The sequence below is a fragment of the Dreissena polymorpha genome, chromosome 9 (assembly GCF_020536995.1).
Source record: "Dreissena polymorpha isolate Duluth1 chromosome 9, UMN_Dpol_1.0, whole genome shotgun sequence".
In the NCBI taxonomy this organism is placed as follows: Eukaryota; Metazoa; Mollusca; class Bivalvia; order Myida; family Dreissenidae; genus Dreissena; species Dreissena polymorpha.
Genome location: NC_068363.1, coordinates 69,361,390 through 69,377,662, shown reverse-complemented (window position 1 = coordinate 69,377,662; position 16,273 = coordinate 69,361,390). Strand labels below are relative to the sequence as shown.

The 16,273-nt window shown below is 37.7% G+C and overlaps 1 protein-coding gene across 1 annotated transcript; it reads right to left on the bottom strand.

Moving 5' to 3' along the window:
* Positions 1 to 730: 730 nt before the first annotated feature.
* Positions 731 to 9,278, bottom strand: LOC127846681 (tyrosinase-like protein 1). The gene is made up of 7 exons (XM_052378164.1): positions 9,093 to 9,278; positions 7,786 to 7,876; positions 7,152 to 7,534; positions 5,274 to 5,380; positions 3,586 to 3,707; positions 2,219 to 2,364; positions 731 to 1,971 (listed from the first exon to the last, which is right to left on the bottom strand). The coding sequence occupies exons 1-7, from the start codon at positions 9,222 to 9,224 to the stop codon at positions 1,084 to 1,086; spliced, it is 1,869 nt and encodes a 622-aa protein (XP_052234124.1). The 5' UTR covers positions 9,225 to 9,278; the 3' UTR covers positions 731 to 1,083.
* Positions 9,279 to 16,273: the final 6,995 nt, after the last annotated feature.

The following is a 16,273-nucleotide window of genomic DNA, read 5'->3' as shown; positions in this document are numbered from 1 at the left end:
ATTTTATGCTTTTTTTCATCGTTTATTTACATGTAAAAGAGTTTAACTCGATAATTTCGCTGGATTTATGACGTCATTTCGTCGAAAAAATGACGCCATTCCACAGCTAAACAGTGAAAAATATCATTATTTTTCACTGTTATTTTTCCCTGTTTGAAACAGTGAAATATCAGTTATATTTCACTGATATTTCTCTATAAACCACAGGAAAGCATAAAATGAAAAAAAATATGTAAGGGTTGTATTACATGGGAAACAGGGTATAGCATGTGATAAAAATGTTCACGTTTGTCCGGAAAATTACATCTGATTCAGAATTCAACTTGCGATTTGGCATTTCCTACCTCAGAAACACGCTTGTGATATCAGACACAAATACGAGACTGGCTCTGGAAAATAACTGGGCTTAATGAATGTACGTTAAGTGTTGGCTCAGATTAGCGTGTGCAGTCCGCAGTCTCAAATACTCGTTGACTCGACATCGTTTTCAGACTTTCGTTTGCCATCTATGGCGACTACTCCTTTTTATATAACGCTGACTCTCGTTAAGTTTAATATAATGAAACTTTGTACTAGGATATGAGAACATATAGATAATATAGTAATATTCTAGAGTACATTCTTCCGACCAGAGGCATGGTTTTGTAAACGAGTCTATGACCAATGATTAAGAGAATTTAATGCCCCTTCGAAAATAGACTCATACCTCCGATTAACAATAAAGAAAACATATGTAAAGAAACCTGTATTTTTCTTTAGTTTATGTATATATATATATTATGCATATACAGCGCATGTAACTTTTATGTGTCTTGTTCTGATAAAACTGGGCATAATGCATGTGCGTGAAGTGTCGTCCCAGATTAGCCTGTGCAGTCCGCACAGGCTAATCAGGGGCGATACTATCCGCTTAAACTAGATTTTCTTTAAAAAGAGAATACCTTTAAACGAAAAATACCATTAGAGCGGAAAGTGTCGACCCTAATTAGCCTGTGCGGACTGCACAGGCTAATTTGGGACGACACTTTACGCACATGCATTTTGCCCAATATTCACAGAACAAGACACTAATAGTCGAGTTGGTTACGTGTACGTGTCGTACAGTTTAGGACCGCTCTTGCTGAGCTTCCGTCCTTTCTCTACGTAGGCGACCAAGGGATCGCGGATATACTTGTCGAGGCAGCGGCAGTCGTTCTCCTCATCCGGTTTCATCTTGAAAAACTTCGCCTCACTTCCAGGTGGATACCTTTCGCCTTTCTTCAGTAACGCCTTGATTCTCTCATACACGTCATCTAAGGGTTTGGGTTTCGGTACCTTGTTCAGAGACATGGCATTAACTAACTCTGCTGGTGTGGACGGCTGAGGACGCTTAACGCATGATCGAGCATATGGATCCTTGGAGCAGGATCCTTCGTATGGTTTACCGCCTGTTTTGACAGAGTCCGCGTACGTAGCTGCTTTAGGGGTGGTGGAAGCGGGTGAAACTGGCCGCGCAGTAGCGCGTTGCGGCGCAGTGCCAGGAGGAGGGGCCAAACCAAGGCCTTGTGCCGTTGGCCCTATCGTTGCCTCGCCAAAACTAAAATTCGAAGCTGACACGCAACGATTTATATCGGTGTCGCAATAAAGATCGGGACTGTTTCCGCAGCTAGGACACGTGGGTGTGTCCGTATAGTTGAACCAGTTGGCAATCCAGTAATCAGCAATCCCTTCTCTGTTTGTTAAGAACGTCATTCCAGTCATATTCCTATCCGGACCATGCTCTGGGAGGGCCGGATCTACTGGCGGGTAGTCGGACGCCGGATCCACTCCACAGACGGCGCGTTGTCGCTGCCGAAACTTCTCCCATACGTAATCAACGAAGGCATGGTGCATGTAGAATACTGGGTCGGCCGCGGCCATACTGTCCTCCATGGTACCTCCAACCCAGACATGCACAGAATTGTGGGTGTTTTCCCAGGGCAACGTGAACTCCTATTAAAGTGAGGAATTACGAATTCATATGTGTATATTCAATAACTTTATCAATATGACATTATTTTGTGCAAACCCTACGATTTTACATGTAAGTCATCAATGTATGAATGTTAGCATTTTTAAAACTTCATTGAAGCAGAACATATAATTATATTGTCATATGTTATTCCTAAAAAATAAATATTGAGATCAAAATATAAAATGAATTTATTTATGAATCCCTATGATTGTCAGGTGTACTTACATCTAGCAGACACAGTTGTAACAACTCATCTACTCGGGCCTGACGGACCAGCGATCCCGTTCCTCGGGCCACGTTCCGCTCTAGAGGGTTCTCCCGAGCTTGCCAGCCCGCGAAAGGTCCCTCGTCAACAACGCCAACCGGAGAGCCTTAAAACAAACAACCTTGTCAAAGGTAAGCCAGACAACAGTGTGACAGGTGAACCAAACAACAGTATGAACGTGGAACCAAACAACACTATGATAGGAAAACTAACCAACAGTGTTAAACGGGAAGCAAACAACAATGTGAAATGGGAACCAACCAACAGTATGAAAGGGGAACCAATAAACAGCGTAAAAGAGGGAACAAATCAACATTATAAAGCGGAACCAGACAGAAATGTTAAAGGGGGACCATAAAATAGTGTGAAAGAGGAACATAACAACGATTTGAAAGGGGAACTAAACAAGAGTGTGAAAGGAAATCCAAACAACAGTGTGAAAGGGGAATCAAAAACAGTATGAAAGGGGAAGCAAACAACATTATAAGAGATGACCCAAATCGCAGTGTGAAATGGGAACCCAACAACACTATGAAAGGGGAATCAACAAAAGTGTCAATTTGGCACTAAACAACAGTGTGACAGGGCAACCAAACAGCAAGGTGAAAGGGAACCAAACAGCAATGTGAATGGGAAACCAAACAACAGTGTGAAAGGGAAACCAAACAAAAGTGTGACATGGGAACCAAACAGCAGTGTGGTATGGGAATCAAAAAACAATATGAAAGGGAAGCAAAATAACAGTGTGAAAAGGGAACTAAACATCAGTGTGATGGGCGTTTTAGGCAAGGCGTTTTCGGCCGGGCTATAGTGGATTGGGCTTTCTGTATAGCGATGCTTTCAAATTGCTTCGAGTAAACAAGACATTGGTTTCCGTCACGAAAAATATTTAATACAAACTTTAATAATTTAGGAAAAAATAATATGACCACCGTATTGTTGTATAGTTACCATGGAACATATGTTTTGCTAAATACAATAATAACTTATGAATACACTTTCTAATAAAGTAGTAAAGCTTGATTACTGGATACACAGGAAGATATTTAATGAATGTTTTTCTTCATAAGCATAAGGTAATTTTATTATGAGGGTAAGTTGTTAATGCGTGTATGTTGAATTGATGGAGGAACGTCAAAGCCAATGTTAAACCAACTGTTTATGCGATCGTTAACATAAACCCTGTAATATGCCAAAATTAAAAAGTCGATAATAGAGAATATCATGGAAAATATAAAAGATATATTGTATTCTTGTATTCATACGTCTGAGTGAAACCAAGAGGAAGAAATAGCAAAGGCTCTGCGTAGAAGTTAATGGTTCCTACCCATGTGCGTGTTATCCCACATTACGGAAAATCCGGGTCCAGCCGCCATATTGTCGTCAAAGGTACTGTCCCAGTAAGGAATTGAAACAGATGGATCAACTCTTCTCAGCGCTTCTTCAAACCTGGACCACATTTGAATAAACATGTCAAACCTGGACCACATTTGGATAAATATGTCAAATAAATGTGAGCCTCAGTCTGGGAAAACGAGGTTTAATGCGATTGCGTGAAGTGTCGTCCCAAATTTACCTGTGCAGTCCGTTGCCGGGGAGGGGGGCATATTTATTTTTATTTTTTTTATTATTTTTTTAATATATGCTATAATATAAATATAATATAATATGGGCTTCCGTCCTGTGGTGCAGTCCGCATTTCGTTGTTTTTTTGCATATTTGTTTGAAAGAATACTCTTTTTGATGAAAATCAATGAAGGCGTAAAGTGTCGTCCCTTTACTCTCAGGCATTAAACTCCGTTTTCTCAGAGCGATGCTCGTATGTAGTTTTTTCATTTAGTCTTAGTATCGTTAATTGTATTGGAATAAACAATCATAGGTCAAATAGTAAAATAACCTTTTTGTCGTTTTTGTCGTACTATTTGTTTATCGTGTATTAATATGCAAATGCAATTAACATTCTTCATATAGCCTCGAACAATTAATGTATTACGATCATTTTTCCCCTTTCAAATCCATGTATGAAGATGATATGAAAATGGGAAATCTCAAGAAATAAATACCAGATAAACACAAATTTCACATTGAAGAATGAGCAATGTCATGAGCACACATCAACACACAGCACTTAGAATGCTGGTATAAGTACAGATAATACGACAAATCTACTTGAGCTCGTGAGCACACACCATCTTACAGCATTAAGAATGCTTGATGCCATGAGCACACACTATCTTACAGCGCTTAGACTGATCGATGCCATGAGCACAAATCAACGTACAGCGCTAAGAATGTTCGATGTCATGAGCAAACATCAACTTACAGCGCTAAGAATGTTCGATGTCATGAGCAAACATCAACTTACAGCGCTGTTCGATGCATTGAGCAAACATCAATGTAGATCGCTAAGACTGATCGATTCCATGAGCACACACCAACGTAAGCGCTACGAATGCTCGATGCCACGAGCAAGCATCAATTACAGCGCTAAGAATGTTCAATGCCATGAGCACACATCAACTAAAAGCGCTAAGAATGATCGATACCATGAGCAAACATTTACTTACACCGCTAGCAATGTTCGATGACATGAGCACACATCAACTTAAAGAGCTTAGAATGAGCTTAGCAAACATTAATGTAAAGCGCTAAGAATGCTCGATGCCATGAGCACACATCAACTTAAAGCGCTAAGAATGGTCGATGTCATGAGCACACATCAACTTTAAGCGCTAAGAATGTCGACACCATGAGCACACATTAATTTACATCGCTAAGAATGCTCTATGCCATGAGCACACATTAACTTACAGCGCGATGAATGCTCGATGCCATGAGCACATATCAACTTAAAACGCTTAAAATGATCGATACTATGAGCACACATTAACTTACCGCGCTAGCAATGCTCGACGCCAAGAGCACACATCAATTACAGGGCTAAGAATGATTCCATGTGCACATATTACGAACAACGCTTAGAAGGCTCGATTGCATGAGCACTCATGTACTTACAGCGCTAAGAATGCTCGATGCCAGGGCAGAAAGGCGTCACCACCGTGGGCCCCACCGGTTCGAAGCGCGTTTCTGTGTACCAGAGCAAAACATGTGACTGTACCATCCTGCAACAGACATGTAACATGAACTAGAGAACAGACATGTGACATGTAATGGGAAACTGGCATGCAACACGTACTGGAAAACAGAAAACTTGAACTTTGAGAAAAGACATGTAACATGAACTCGAGAACAGACATGTAACACGAACTAGGTAACAGATATTTATCATAGACTTGATAACAGATTTGTAACATGCAATAGATAACACTATGTAACAGGAACCAGAGAACAGACATGTGACATGAACTTGAGAACATACATGAACATGAACAAAAGAACAGACATGAAACATTAACTAGAGAACAGACATGTAGAATGTACCGGAGAACAGATGTGTAACACGAACTAGAAAACAGACATGTAACATGTACTAGAGAACAGACGTGTAACGTGAACTAGAAAAACAGACGTGAAACTTAAGCTTTTGAACACACATGTTCAATTGAACCGAACCACATGCCACAGCAGAATAGTGCTATTGGTGTCCGTCTAACGACCGGGAGGCCCCGATTTCGATCTTCGCTCGAGCGCATTCTCAATGGCTTCTGCAAAGCCACGACGTACATGTTCACACTTCAGGTAGAAGACTTGGAGGGCCACAATACATATGAAATAGGACTCAATTAAAAGGGAGGCGGAAAACTACAACGGGCGAGGCATGGTATGGTATTGCGCAAGGGGGGGTTAGAGGGTTAGGGTTAGGGTTAGGGTTTGGGTTAGTGTTAGGGGTCGGGTTAGGGTTTGGGTTAGCCTAAACCCAACCCTAACCCTAACCCGACCCCTAATCCTAACCCTTACCCTAAACTTTTTTTGGGGTTATCACCCCTGACCATGCCTCGCCCGTTGTAGTTTTCCGCCTCCCCAATTAAAACCGGCCTGCGTCGCTTCAACTAACATACTTGTAGCATGAGAACAGACATGTAACATGCACTAGAAAACAGACTTGTACTAGAGTAAAACACGTGACTGTTTTCTCAACGGGCGCACATAAAACATTTACCACAGACAAGTCATGTAACGCGTTCCAGATAACAGTCATGTTATGTGTACCACAGAACAGTCATGTAAGACGTACTACAGAAAGGTCATCTTACAAGTCAAACTGAACAGTCATGTACCGTGGTCAAGAGAACAGGCATGTTACATGTTCCACAGAGCAGTGAAGTAACCTGTACCAGAGTACAGTCATGTAACGATTTCCACAGGACAGTAAAGTAACGAGTACCAGATAACAGTAAAGTAACGGGTACCAGATAACAGTTAAGTAATGAGTACCAGATAACAGTAAAGTAACGAGTACCAGATAACAGTTAAGTAACGAGTACTAGATAACAGTAAAGTAACGAGTACCAGATAACAGTAATGAGCACTAGATAACAGTAAAGTAACGAGTACCAGATAACAGTAAAGTAACAAGTACCAGATAACAGTAAAGTAACGAGTATCCGATAACAGTAAAGTAACGAGTACCAGATAACAGTAAAGTAACGAGTATCAGAAAACTGTAAAGTAACGAATACCAGATAACATTGAAGTAACGAGTACCAGACAACAGTAATGTTACTCGTACCAGATAACAGCCTATATTACGTGAACAAATATTAGTCATGTAATGTGAACCAGGGAACATGGCAAAACACATCGCTGTATTGTAACATAAACAGGAACAGGTACACTTTTGCTTTCTGTAACAAATATCAAACATTAAAATAACGTAAATCTTCTAATTGAAATAATTCTATTGTATTCATTGAATGAAGCATGTTACTTTACCCGATAAAGCGTATTCATAGCGGCATGGAACCGGTTCCTCTGGTCGACCGACAGCGTTCGGTACTCCTGTCGAGTCCGATATCCGGTCAGCGGGCTAGTGATTGGCCGGGGCGCTATCTGGCGAATGGTCGTGGTTCCCCGCTTGTTTCTTTTCGGCTTGTCGTCACCATACTGCAGGAGATAGGCTTCCTTCAAGTCGTCGTCATAGTCGCCCTTTTCGAGGTCATTGTGGTACTGCCACAGCACGACGCGAATGCACCAGATGCGCGCCTTTTCCGGTGGCACCACTTTCGGATCGAGCCCCTTCAGACAATCGTAGTACGTGGATGGCACCTCCACGTTGACGTAATTTCCGCCTTTCTCGTCTTTACGCATGGCATAAACTGGTAAGAATAACAACAAAAATAAATATGCTTCTGAAAACAGCAAAGCTTTTAATTTAATAACATCAGATTTATAAAAAAAATCACAATTACATTTCGTTTAACAGCATCGGCATTAGTTTTTACAATAATAATTATAATAATTATAACTCAAAAAGCACACATTATAATCTTAAAAAGCACAGATATAATTCTTAAAATGGAATCGATCTAACTTTTTGAAAAGAAATACATAATTCAGTCGTCCGTACTGTCTACAGGACTTGTATCCTTGCTTTTGTTTTTGTATCCGCCCGCGCTGCCATTGAAACACTTGTCCCTTACTTCGTACACCTCGGAGATCTGAGAAAATGAAGCAAAATGGCATTCCGTTTTCAAACATTTCTTGTGTAAAGAAAGAATACTCATGGAAACGTTGAATACAATTGGTACCATCATATTCATATTAACATCGAATATCGCTGTTTCGTTGCATCTTAGCCATTTATTCCATTCTTTGTCTGAGAATAGGTCATTGCTTATTAACATGTACGTTGTTAGGAAATGCTCTTAAATCGTAAAAGTCGTATTAGCTTGGATAAAATAATTGTGTGTTGTTTCGTTTCATAAATAGTTTTTTTGTGTTATGCATTCGCTTATATTCACGACAAATACAAATTGAGCCGCGCTCTGTGAAAAGGGGGTTTAATGCATGTGCGTAAAGTGTCGTCCCAGATTAGCTTGTGCAGTCCGCACAGGCTAATCAGGGACGAAACTTTCAGTCTTGACTTTATTTTTGCTAAGAAGAGACTTTCTTGAAACGAAAAATATCATAAAAGCGGAAAGTGTCGTCCCTGATTAGCCTGTGCGGACTGCACAGGCTTATCTTGGACGGCACTTTACGCACATGCATAAAAAACCCTTTTCACAGAGCACGGCTCAATTTTTTTAATTTTTATTTTACAACTTTGCTTAGCCTACATAGTCCCATGACTAAGGTTCTCATTCATATTACATTGTAACGAAAATGCAGCGATCTGCGGAAGAACGTGTTCAAATTAAAATGACACAAGATATCATTTAGTCCTACCAGTTGCTAAGCAAAACGCTTCACAGTAAAGTAAAATACTGAAGCCCACTTTTTACCGAAATATGGTACTGGTAGTAAATTATTGATCCCGTTTCCCGATGTTGAATTCCTTTACATGTACATGTGTATATCAGAACTTGAAATCGTGTTCTATTAACGAATAAACAGCGATCAATAAAAACATTTCATAAATGAGTCGTGTTCTGAGAAAACTGGGCATAAGGCATGTGCGTAAAGTGTCGACCAAGATTAGCCTGTGCAGTTCGCACAGGCTAATCAGGGACGACACTTTCCGCCTAAATTGGATATTTGCTTAGAAGAGACTTCATTTAAACGAAAAATGTCATAAAAGCGGAAATTGTCGTTCCTGATTAGCCTGTGCGAACTGCACAGGTTAATCTTGGACGACACTTAACGCACAAGCATTATGCCCAGTGTTCTCAGAACGCGGCTCAAATATACCCTACACATTTCGAAACTCAATCTTACCATTCTATAGACGTTATCAATGGTAGCCTTCATCTTGTCCACGTGGTCGTTCATTCGCCGCGTTGTCGCATCCTGGCTGCTCACGACTCCTGAAACCACTACAAACAGTACCAGCGCCTGTGTTGTCAACATTGCTGAAATCAATTGTTTTATTTCATGCGAATGTAGCCGCCACCAATTTACTTTGTACCGCTACTGGTATTGAAGAAATTAAAAGTAAATCATAACACTTATATGTGAGTGTTGATCTTGCATTTGCTCTAATCATTTCTATTTGCGTTTATAATAAGCCTTTAACAAGGTGTTACTAAAGCTCCTGGCGGTAAACCTTTGCGATATTTGTGGTTCCTGATCCTATTATGTAGTCGATTAACTCAGTGTAAACTTGCTTGGGTTTATCTTATTTTCCGGGTTTTGCATGTATTATACAGAATGTTTGCAGAATAAAATGTTATACCGGTACTCTACATATGTTTTTAGCCGAAATTTAAAATTCTAATTCTTGTATGAACTTCTACTATTTAAATAACTGGTTTCGGGAAGTAAAATCCCAGGGCATATGAAATCAAACTTAGGTCTTTACCAACAAACTAATTTATATTTAAAAAGACCGTTTAACGCTTTGATAACTTTTCAATTTGAAAAATAAGCCTGATAAAGGGAGACAATTCATTATGTGCATTGTAATTAATTGTTCCTAGTTACCCCCTTGTGTAAAATTCAATTTATTTTAAGTCGTGGCGAGCTTGATTTCAATTTGAAAAAAAGTCTGGTATATGGAGACAATTCAAAATGTGCATTGTTACTGATTGTTCCTAGTTACCCTCCTTGTGTCAAATTCAATCTATTTTTAGTCGTGGCGACCTTGACCTTGGAGATATCGACGTAATTCTTTCGCATGACACATCGTCCAATTATTATGAACAAATTTACCGTGTCATTTTAAAATCTCACAATGAATGACATAGTTAGGGGCGGCCGCCTAGTTCGCCTAGTTGTTAAACCGGCCTGAACTTAGATAAACTTCGGTACATGTAACATACAACTGTTACCCCTAGGAAGCGGTTCATACCTCAAAACGTTTAAAGACTAGACTCTGGCATGGCGAATGTGGGAATTAAGATTGAAAACGAAATCTTCAAACAAAACGGTGTTATAAATATAAGGTATTACGTGGTTACAACTGCAAACATACTGCACATTATGTTCACTGTGCAGTAAATGCAGAAAAAAATTAACAAAGGATCACATCATCAAAGCAGTGTTATAAATATAAGGTATAACGTGGTGACAACTGCAAACAAATAGCGCATTATGCTCATAGTGCAGTAAATGCATCTAAAGCGGCGAGAGAAATGCATGATGAAAATCTACTTGGTGCCATCTGCAAACTTAATATCATAGTGCACATAATAGCTTTCCATTATGTTGCTTAAATACATCATCACAGTGAGTGCGTACTCTTAGCCACAGGTGGTTAGGGCGTGGCTATGATATTAATTATTAAAAACATCATTTTGAATGAAAAATAATAAAATTATAACGAACAAGAAATAGCTTTAAAAAAGATATACGGCGTTAATTGTGGTTGTTGAAAGGTAAAGAGTTTAATGAATGAAATCAAAGATAGCACATGTCTTTGTCTGTGCAGTTCTTCGCTGCATTTCACGCAGTACGGGATGTTACGCGTAGTTTTCGCGTTTTATTTTACATTATAACATATTTCTGATCATATATCTATAGAAACAAAAAAAGAAGAAGAATGGATGTGAAATTAAAACGTGTTAGTCAACCGGCCACACGCGAAGTATCCGCGCGTTCTTCGGACAAACCTGTTCAGTTGTTTGTCGGGCATTGCTATTTAATTTGATTATTTACAGTACCGGAAATCACCTCGCTCATGCTCAATACATTGGTCAATATGGTGGAATAATTCTTGTTAAGTGTATACAATTGTATAATTATTATTATTATAATAATTCAATACTTCTCCAGCAGCTGGAGTTTCACTTCTTTATATTGTTAAATTAATCAAACATAAAACATTTAACATCTGGTCTAAATAAAATTCCAGTTCACCTAGTTCACGCGATACCGTCTATATTATATAAAGATCCCTGTACTGACCGCGAACTGACCCTGATTCATTGCGGCTTGGAATGCAATGCTTTAAAGTGAGGTAACGATTCCACCGCTGGAACCACGGCTTGTTTAAAACTTCATACTTTTACATGTTTAATGTTCAATTTCGAAAACAATTTAAATGGTTTGGCCAAAACTTATATCAGGATATCGAAAAACGTTATTTTTATGAACTTAAATATACTAGTACACAGACAGGAATATGGAGGTAATTACTAAATATGAGAATATAGCCTTTAAGTGCAAATGCTTTGGCTCTGGCAATCCTCTGAAAATTAAAGGTGCACACAAAAACTGTACTGATGTGAACAGTTGAGTATAAAACTGTTCTATCTATCATGCCTTTTCATAGGAGATAAAATTATTTCATGCTGAACACGCAGTAAAACAGTGTTAAATAGACGAGTTCACGTTTCCAATGTTCTTGTGGTATTCTCAAATCAGCCAATGGACTAAATGAAGTGTATTCATCTGTGTCTAGCCGCGGGCATTTTTCGGCGTAAGCTGCATAAGCCAGCTTTTCACCCTGACTTGACCTTTGTAAGTGTCCAATAAAATTCAAATAAAATTTCCCGCGGCTAGGTACGAATGAATACACTTCATTTATTCCATTGGCTGATTTGAGTATACCACCAGAACATTGGAAACCTATCCGCGTCTTTGTAACACTGTTTTACTGTATGAAACAATTTTATCTCTAATGAAAAGGCTTAATAGATAGAACAGTTTTACACTCAATTCTCGACATCAATACAGTTTGTGCGTACACCTTTTATTTTCAGAGTATTACCAGCGCAAAAGCGTTTATACTTAAAAGGCTATGTTCTCATATTTAGTACTTACTTCCATATTCCTGTCAACATGTTAACATGTAAAGGTATAAAGAGCAGTGGAAGCGAGGCCTCACTTTAAAGAATTGCATTTCAACCCGCTAGGTTTCGGGTCAAGTCGCGGACATTCAGAGTTTATATACAGGTCATCACCGGAGTTCGCGGTCAGTAAAATAATCGTTATATAATAAAGACGCTATCCGTGAACTAGGTGACCTGGAATTTTCTTTAGACCAGAAATATGTTAAAAGAAGATATTCAGCAATTTAATTATGGTATGTCAATAATAGATTCTTAATGTGTTTTCAACAATACAATGATAAATATTATTTTTAATAAATTTAACAATAATTATTCCACCATATTGCCTAATGTACTAAAGTGATATTATGAGCATGTAACAGTTTATAGGTGTCTATCGCAACCGTTGATTATTTTTGATGTTTCTACTTCATATACACTTATAGGAATTAATGCAGCATCAACATACTAAAACAATATACCAGAAAGAGAAAAATAATGCATTTGAATATTAACCGTACTTTCGTTTGACAACTGATCATGCGTTTACGAGTTGAACCTAAATTTAGTTTTAGTGCAGATTTGTTCATCCGACACAAAGACACAATATTGTTTTACGGATCATTTCGGCTTACAGGACTGGGTGGGTCACGTAAGAATATCGAATATAAAATATATTTTTATAAACAACTGGTAGCAAGGTGAGTTGCAGATAATTGATCAGTAACCACATTTTAACTAACTATTTTGACCTGTTAATTCTTTTCAGCTCAATTCAACAGTGCAAAATGCCCATAATATCACTTTAAGCATGAGCACGATGATTCTCGATACTGTTAATAATCGAATCAAATAACAATGCCCGACAGACCACTAAAACAGATTTGTTCTCGTGTGGCCGGTTGACTCATATGTTTAAATTTCACTTCCATTCTTCTTTTGGTTTTCTGTTTTGTATCTATAGGTTTATGACCAGCAATATGTTATAATGTAAAATAAGCCACGAAAACTCCCCGTAACATCCCGTACTGCGTGTGATGCAGCTAAGAACTGCACAGAAAAAGACATTCGCTATCCTTGATCTCATTCATTAAACTATTTACGCCGTATATCTTTTTTAAAGATATTTCTTGTTATGAATGGGATAAAAGGAAATATTCTAGTAAATGTTGTAATTAGTATTTGTTTTGGCTCTTATTTGTTTTTCTGTAAGTTATAACTGTGTTGTGTGTATATATGCATAACGATATTCATGTATGTTGCGAAAGTGGTGACAAATGTGTTTTGCTTATTATCGATGAATGTTTAAAATTTTGCTTCTATTATAATCTGTGACATGCAAATTGTTATTATTTTTAAAACATAAACTAAATGTCTGATTTCACACATGTGCTTTAGTTCCATTTGTGAGTTCTGAGAAAACAGGGCTTAATGCATGTGCATAAAGTGTCGTCCCAGATGAGCCTGTGCAGTCCGCACACGCTCATCTGGGACGACACTTTCAGCTTTTATGACATTTTTCGTTAACATAAGTCTCTTCTTAGCAAAAATCCAATTTAGGCGGAAAGTATCGTCCCTGATTAGCCTGTGCGGACTGCACAGGCTAATCTGGGACGACACTTTACGCACATGCATTATGCTCAGTTTTCTCAGAACGCGACTCTTATGCAGAGTAAGACATATGTTTATTACACGACCCTGGTCTGTGTGTACGATATTAAGTAACGCATTTCTTTTTTGAAGAATATGTTTCGGTTTTGGGGCAATTGCTCCCTACGTTCCAACCTCCGCGCGCGCAGAGATTAAACTGGAACCAGAGTAGCTGGAACAAATCCCTGCCTTCACAACCAACCACGTGCTGATAGCCTAGCCACGTGGTAAATAATTTTGCCGTTCTTATTTTTACTTTTTTAATTTAGATGATTTTTTATTTTTTTTATTTATTTATCTAAACTTATAAACTATTTTCCAAATATATCAGGAAATGATACTACTTTTCATATTATAATACTTAAAAGAAAAAATAATATCCTACAAAATGGTAGGGTTTTCTTGTGATGGAAGAGATTTCTGTGTGAGCAAGGAACGACAACTTTGCGTGGAGATTACCTAAGTTCAAGCTTATTTCTTGATATATATACAGCAGCGCTAAATGAAATTAAGCTATTGAACGTGAAAGAGCAAGAAAAACTGTTTCTACTATAAATGTAAACAATGGATCTAAAAAGTTAAAGTTAAAAAACGAATTAAATAAAAGAAAGAAAAAAGTAACCCTCAACTAGGCTCGAACCACTGACCCCCGGAGTAAAAGCCTATCGCTTAGACCACTCGGCCGTCATTGCTTATGCAACGATTGATGTATTTTATATTTTATATAAGCATTTCTCGTGGTATCACAAAAAATAACGACAACAACAGAATTCTCCAAATTATTCAATCGTTTCGCGTTGCAACGCTTTATAATTTTCAGGTTTTTAAATCGTGAAAAGATGCATATAATGGTTATTTTAGAGCTTGGTAAATGTTCAGTTTTACTGTTACCTCACAAATATCAAATAAAATTTGCGAATCTGAAACATTTTTTTTTAAATTTTGTCAATCAACCAAAGCGTGAAAAGACCCCTTTAAAGCATGACAGATCAAAATGTTTGTATTGGTATCCTGGGTTTTCTTTATTTTCATTGCGGACACGTCGAATGATGGGTGAACATTAATTAAGACCAGGTTACATCTATGAACAATGCAATATTTTATTACCGTATAGATGTACAAGATAAGTATTGATGCAAAGCATCAAAGGGCGTCGGGAATTTCAGTGTAAAAGGCACTCAATGCAGTTACATGGAACGATTTTTTTCTACTGTAAATATTAATATATTGGCCGATTATTTTAAACAAAATAGAAAAAGATACTGGTATAACCATTATCTATGATTTTGTGTAATAACCCCCAAATAACCATTATTTATGATGTTGTGTTATAACCCCCAAATAACCATTATCTATGATTTTGTGTTGTAACTCACAAATATTTCATAGTTCATTTATTTACATTGGTTTCCTTTTTTTACTGGTATCCGTGTGCAGTTTTCATTAATGGAACAGAAATTGTGTAGGTTTTAAAAAATCTGCTTCATCGTGTAAGCGTAATTTCATATTTTCTCAACTTCAAGGGGAGATGATTCTGAACTTATTCTTACGTTGCTCATTTACGATAGGGGTTGAGTACTCATTGATATGAAAACACTGTAAAAGTTTGAAAAAAAAATGAATGAAAACTGTAAATTGTATAAAGAAGCTGCATTTCACAATACTTTGAAATTCAGTAAAAGATCATAATAGATTTATTGCTCCGATATTCATCATTTTCAATAGGGTTCGAGTAATACTGATATAAAAACACATAACAAGTTTGAAAAGATTCAGACGAAACTTGTGAAATCTTTTTAACAATTGGAAATTGTTTATTTTGTCAAATTTAATAGAAAATATTTCTGGACTTATTGTCCCGATGTTTCTCATTTTAAATGAGGTAAAAATGCTCATTGATATGAAGACACTGAAGTTTGGAAAGAATCTGATGAAAAATGTTGACATAATCACCTTACCAAGCAGTTTTTCACTTTTATTTTTATATTCAAAGAGACATAATTCTGGACTTATGGTCCGACATTGCTCATATAGAGATTGGGTTGGGTTCCTCATTGATAAAAAAACCTGTGAAAGTTTGGGAACAATCGGATGAAAATTTTGGACTTCGAACAAGGATTTCAAAATTTCTCAAATTCTATTGAAGATAACTATGGACGTAATGGTCGGATAATGCTAAAGGGCCCATACCACCTGGATAGTAATACGTGTCGCGCTTCGCGCTCTATATGTGGTTCTTAAAAAAAACTTCGAAGAGTGCTTGACTCTAGGGAAACGGGTTGCTGGGACACAGATCCTCCTTGATAAGCGACTGCTTCCTTTATCGCAACTCATTGTTACAATCAATAATACGTGTCGCACTTCGCGCTCTATATGTGGTAGGGATAGGCCTATGATAGACAACCATAAAAATACATGGAATATAGATGTGTTGTTTGCATTTATTTGTTAATATAAAAACACGTGAATTTTTAATAAGATATTAAAGGGATGTAAGAAATTTTAATTTACGTTGTCACCACGTTGCATCCATTAATT

What these genes read in the sequence shown, in the direction of transcription:
- LOC127846681 (XM_052378164.1), bottom strand. Translation starts at nt 9,224, where the DNA reads ATGTTGACAACACAGGCGCTGGTACTGTTTGTAGTGGTTTCAGGAGTC. An exon ending in GGATACAAGTCCTGTAGACA is followed by an intron (nt 7,535 to 7,785) that starts GTACGGACGACT and finishes TATTCTTACCAG; the next exon opens with TTTATGCCATGCGTAAAGAC. An exon ending in GTGGGATAACACGCACATGG is followed by an intron (nt 2,365 to 3,585) that starts GTAGGAACCATT and finishes GTTTGTTTTAAG; the next exon opens with GCTCTCCGGTTGGCGTTGTT.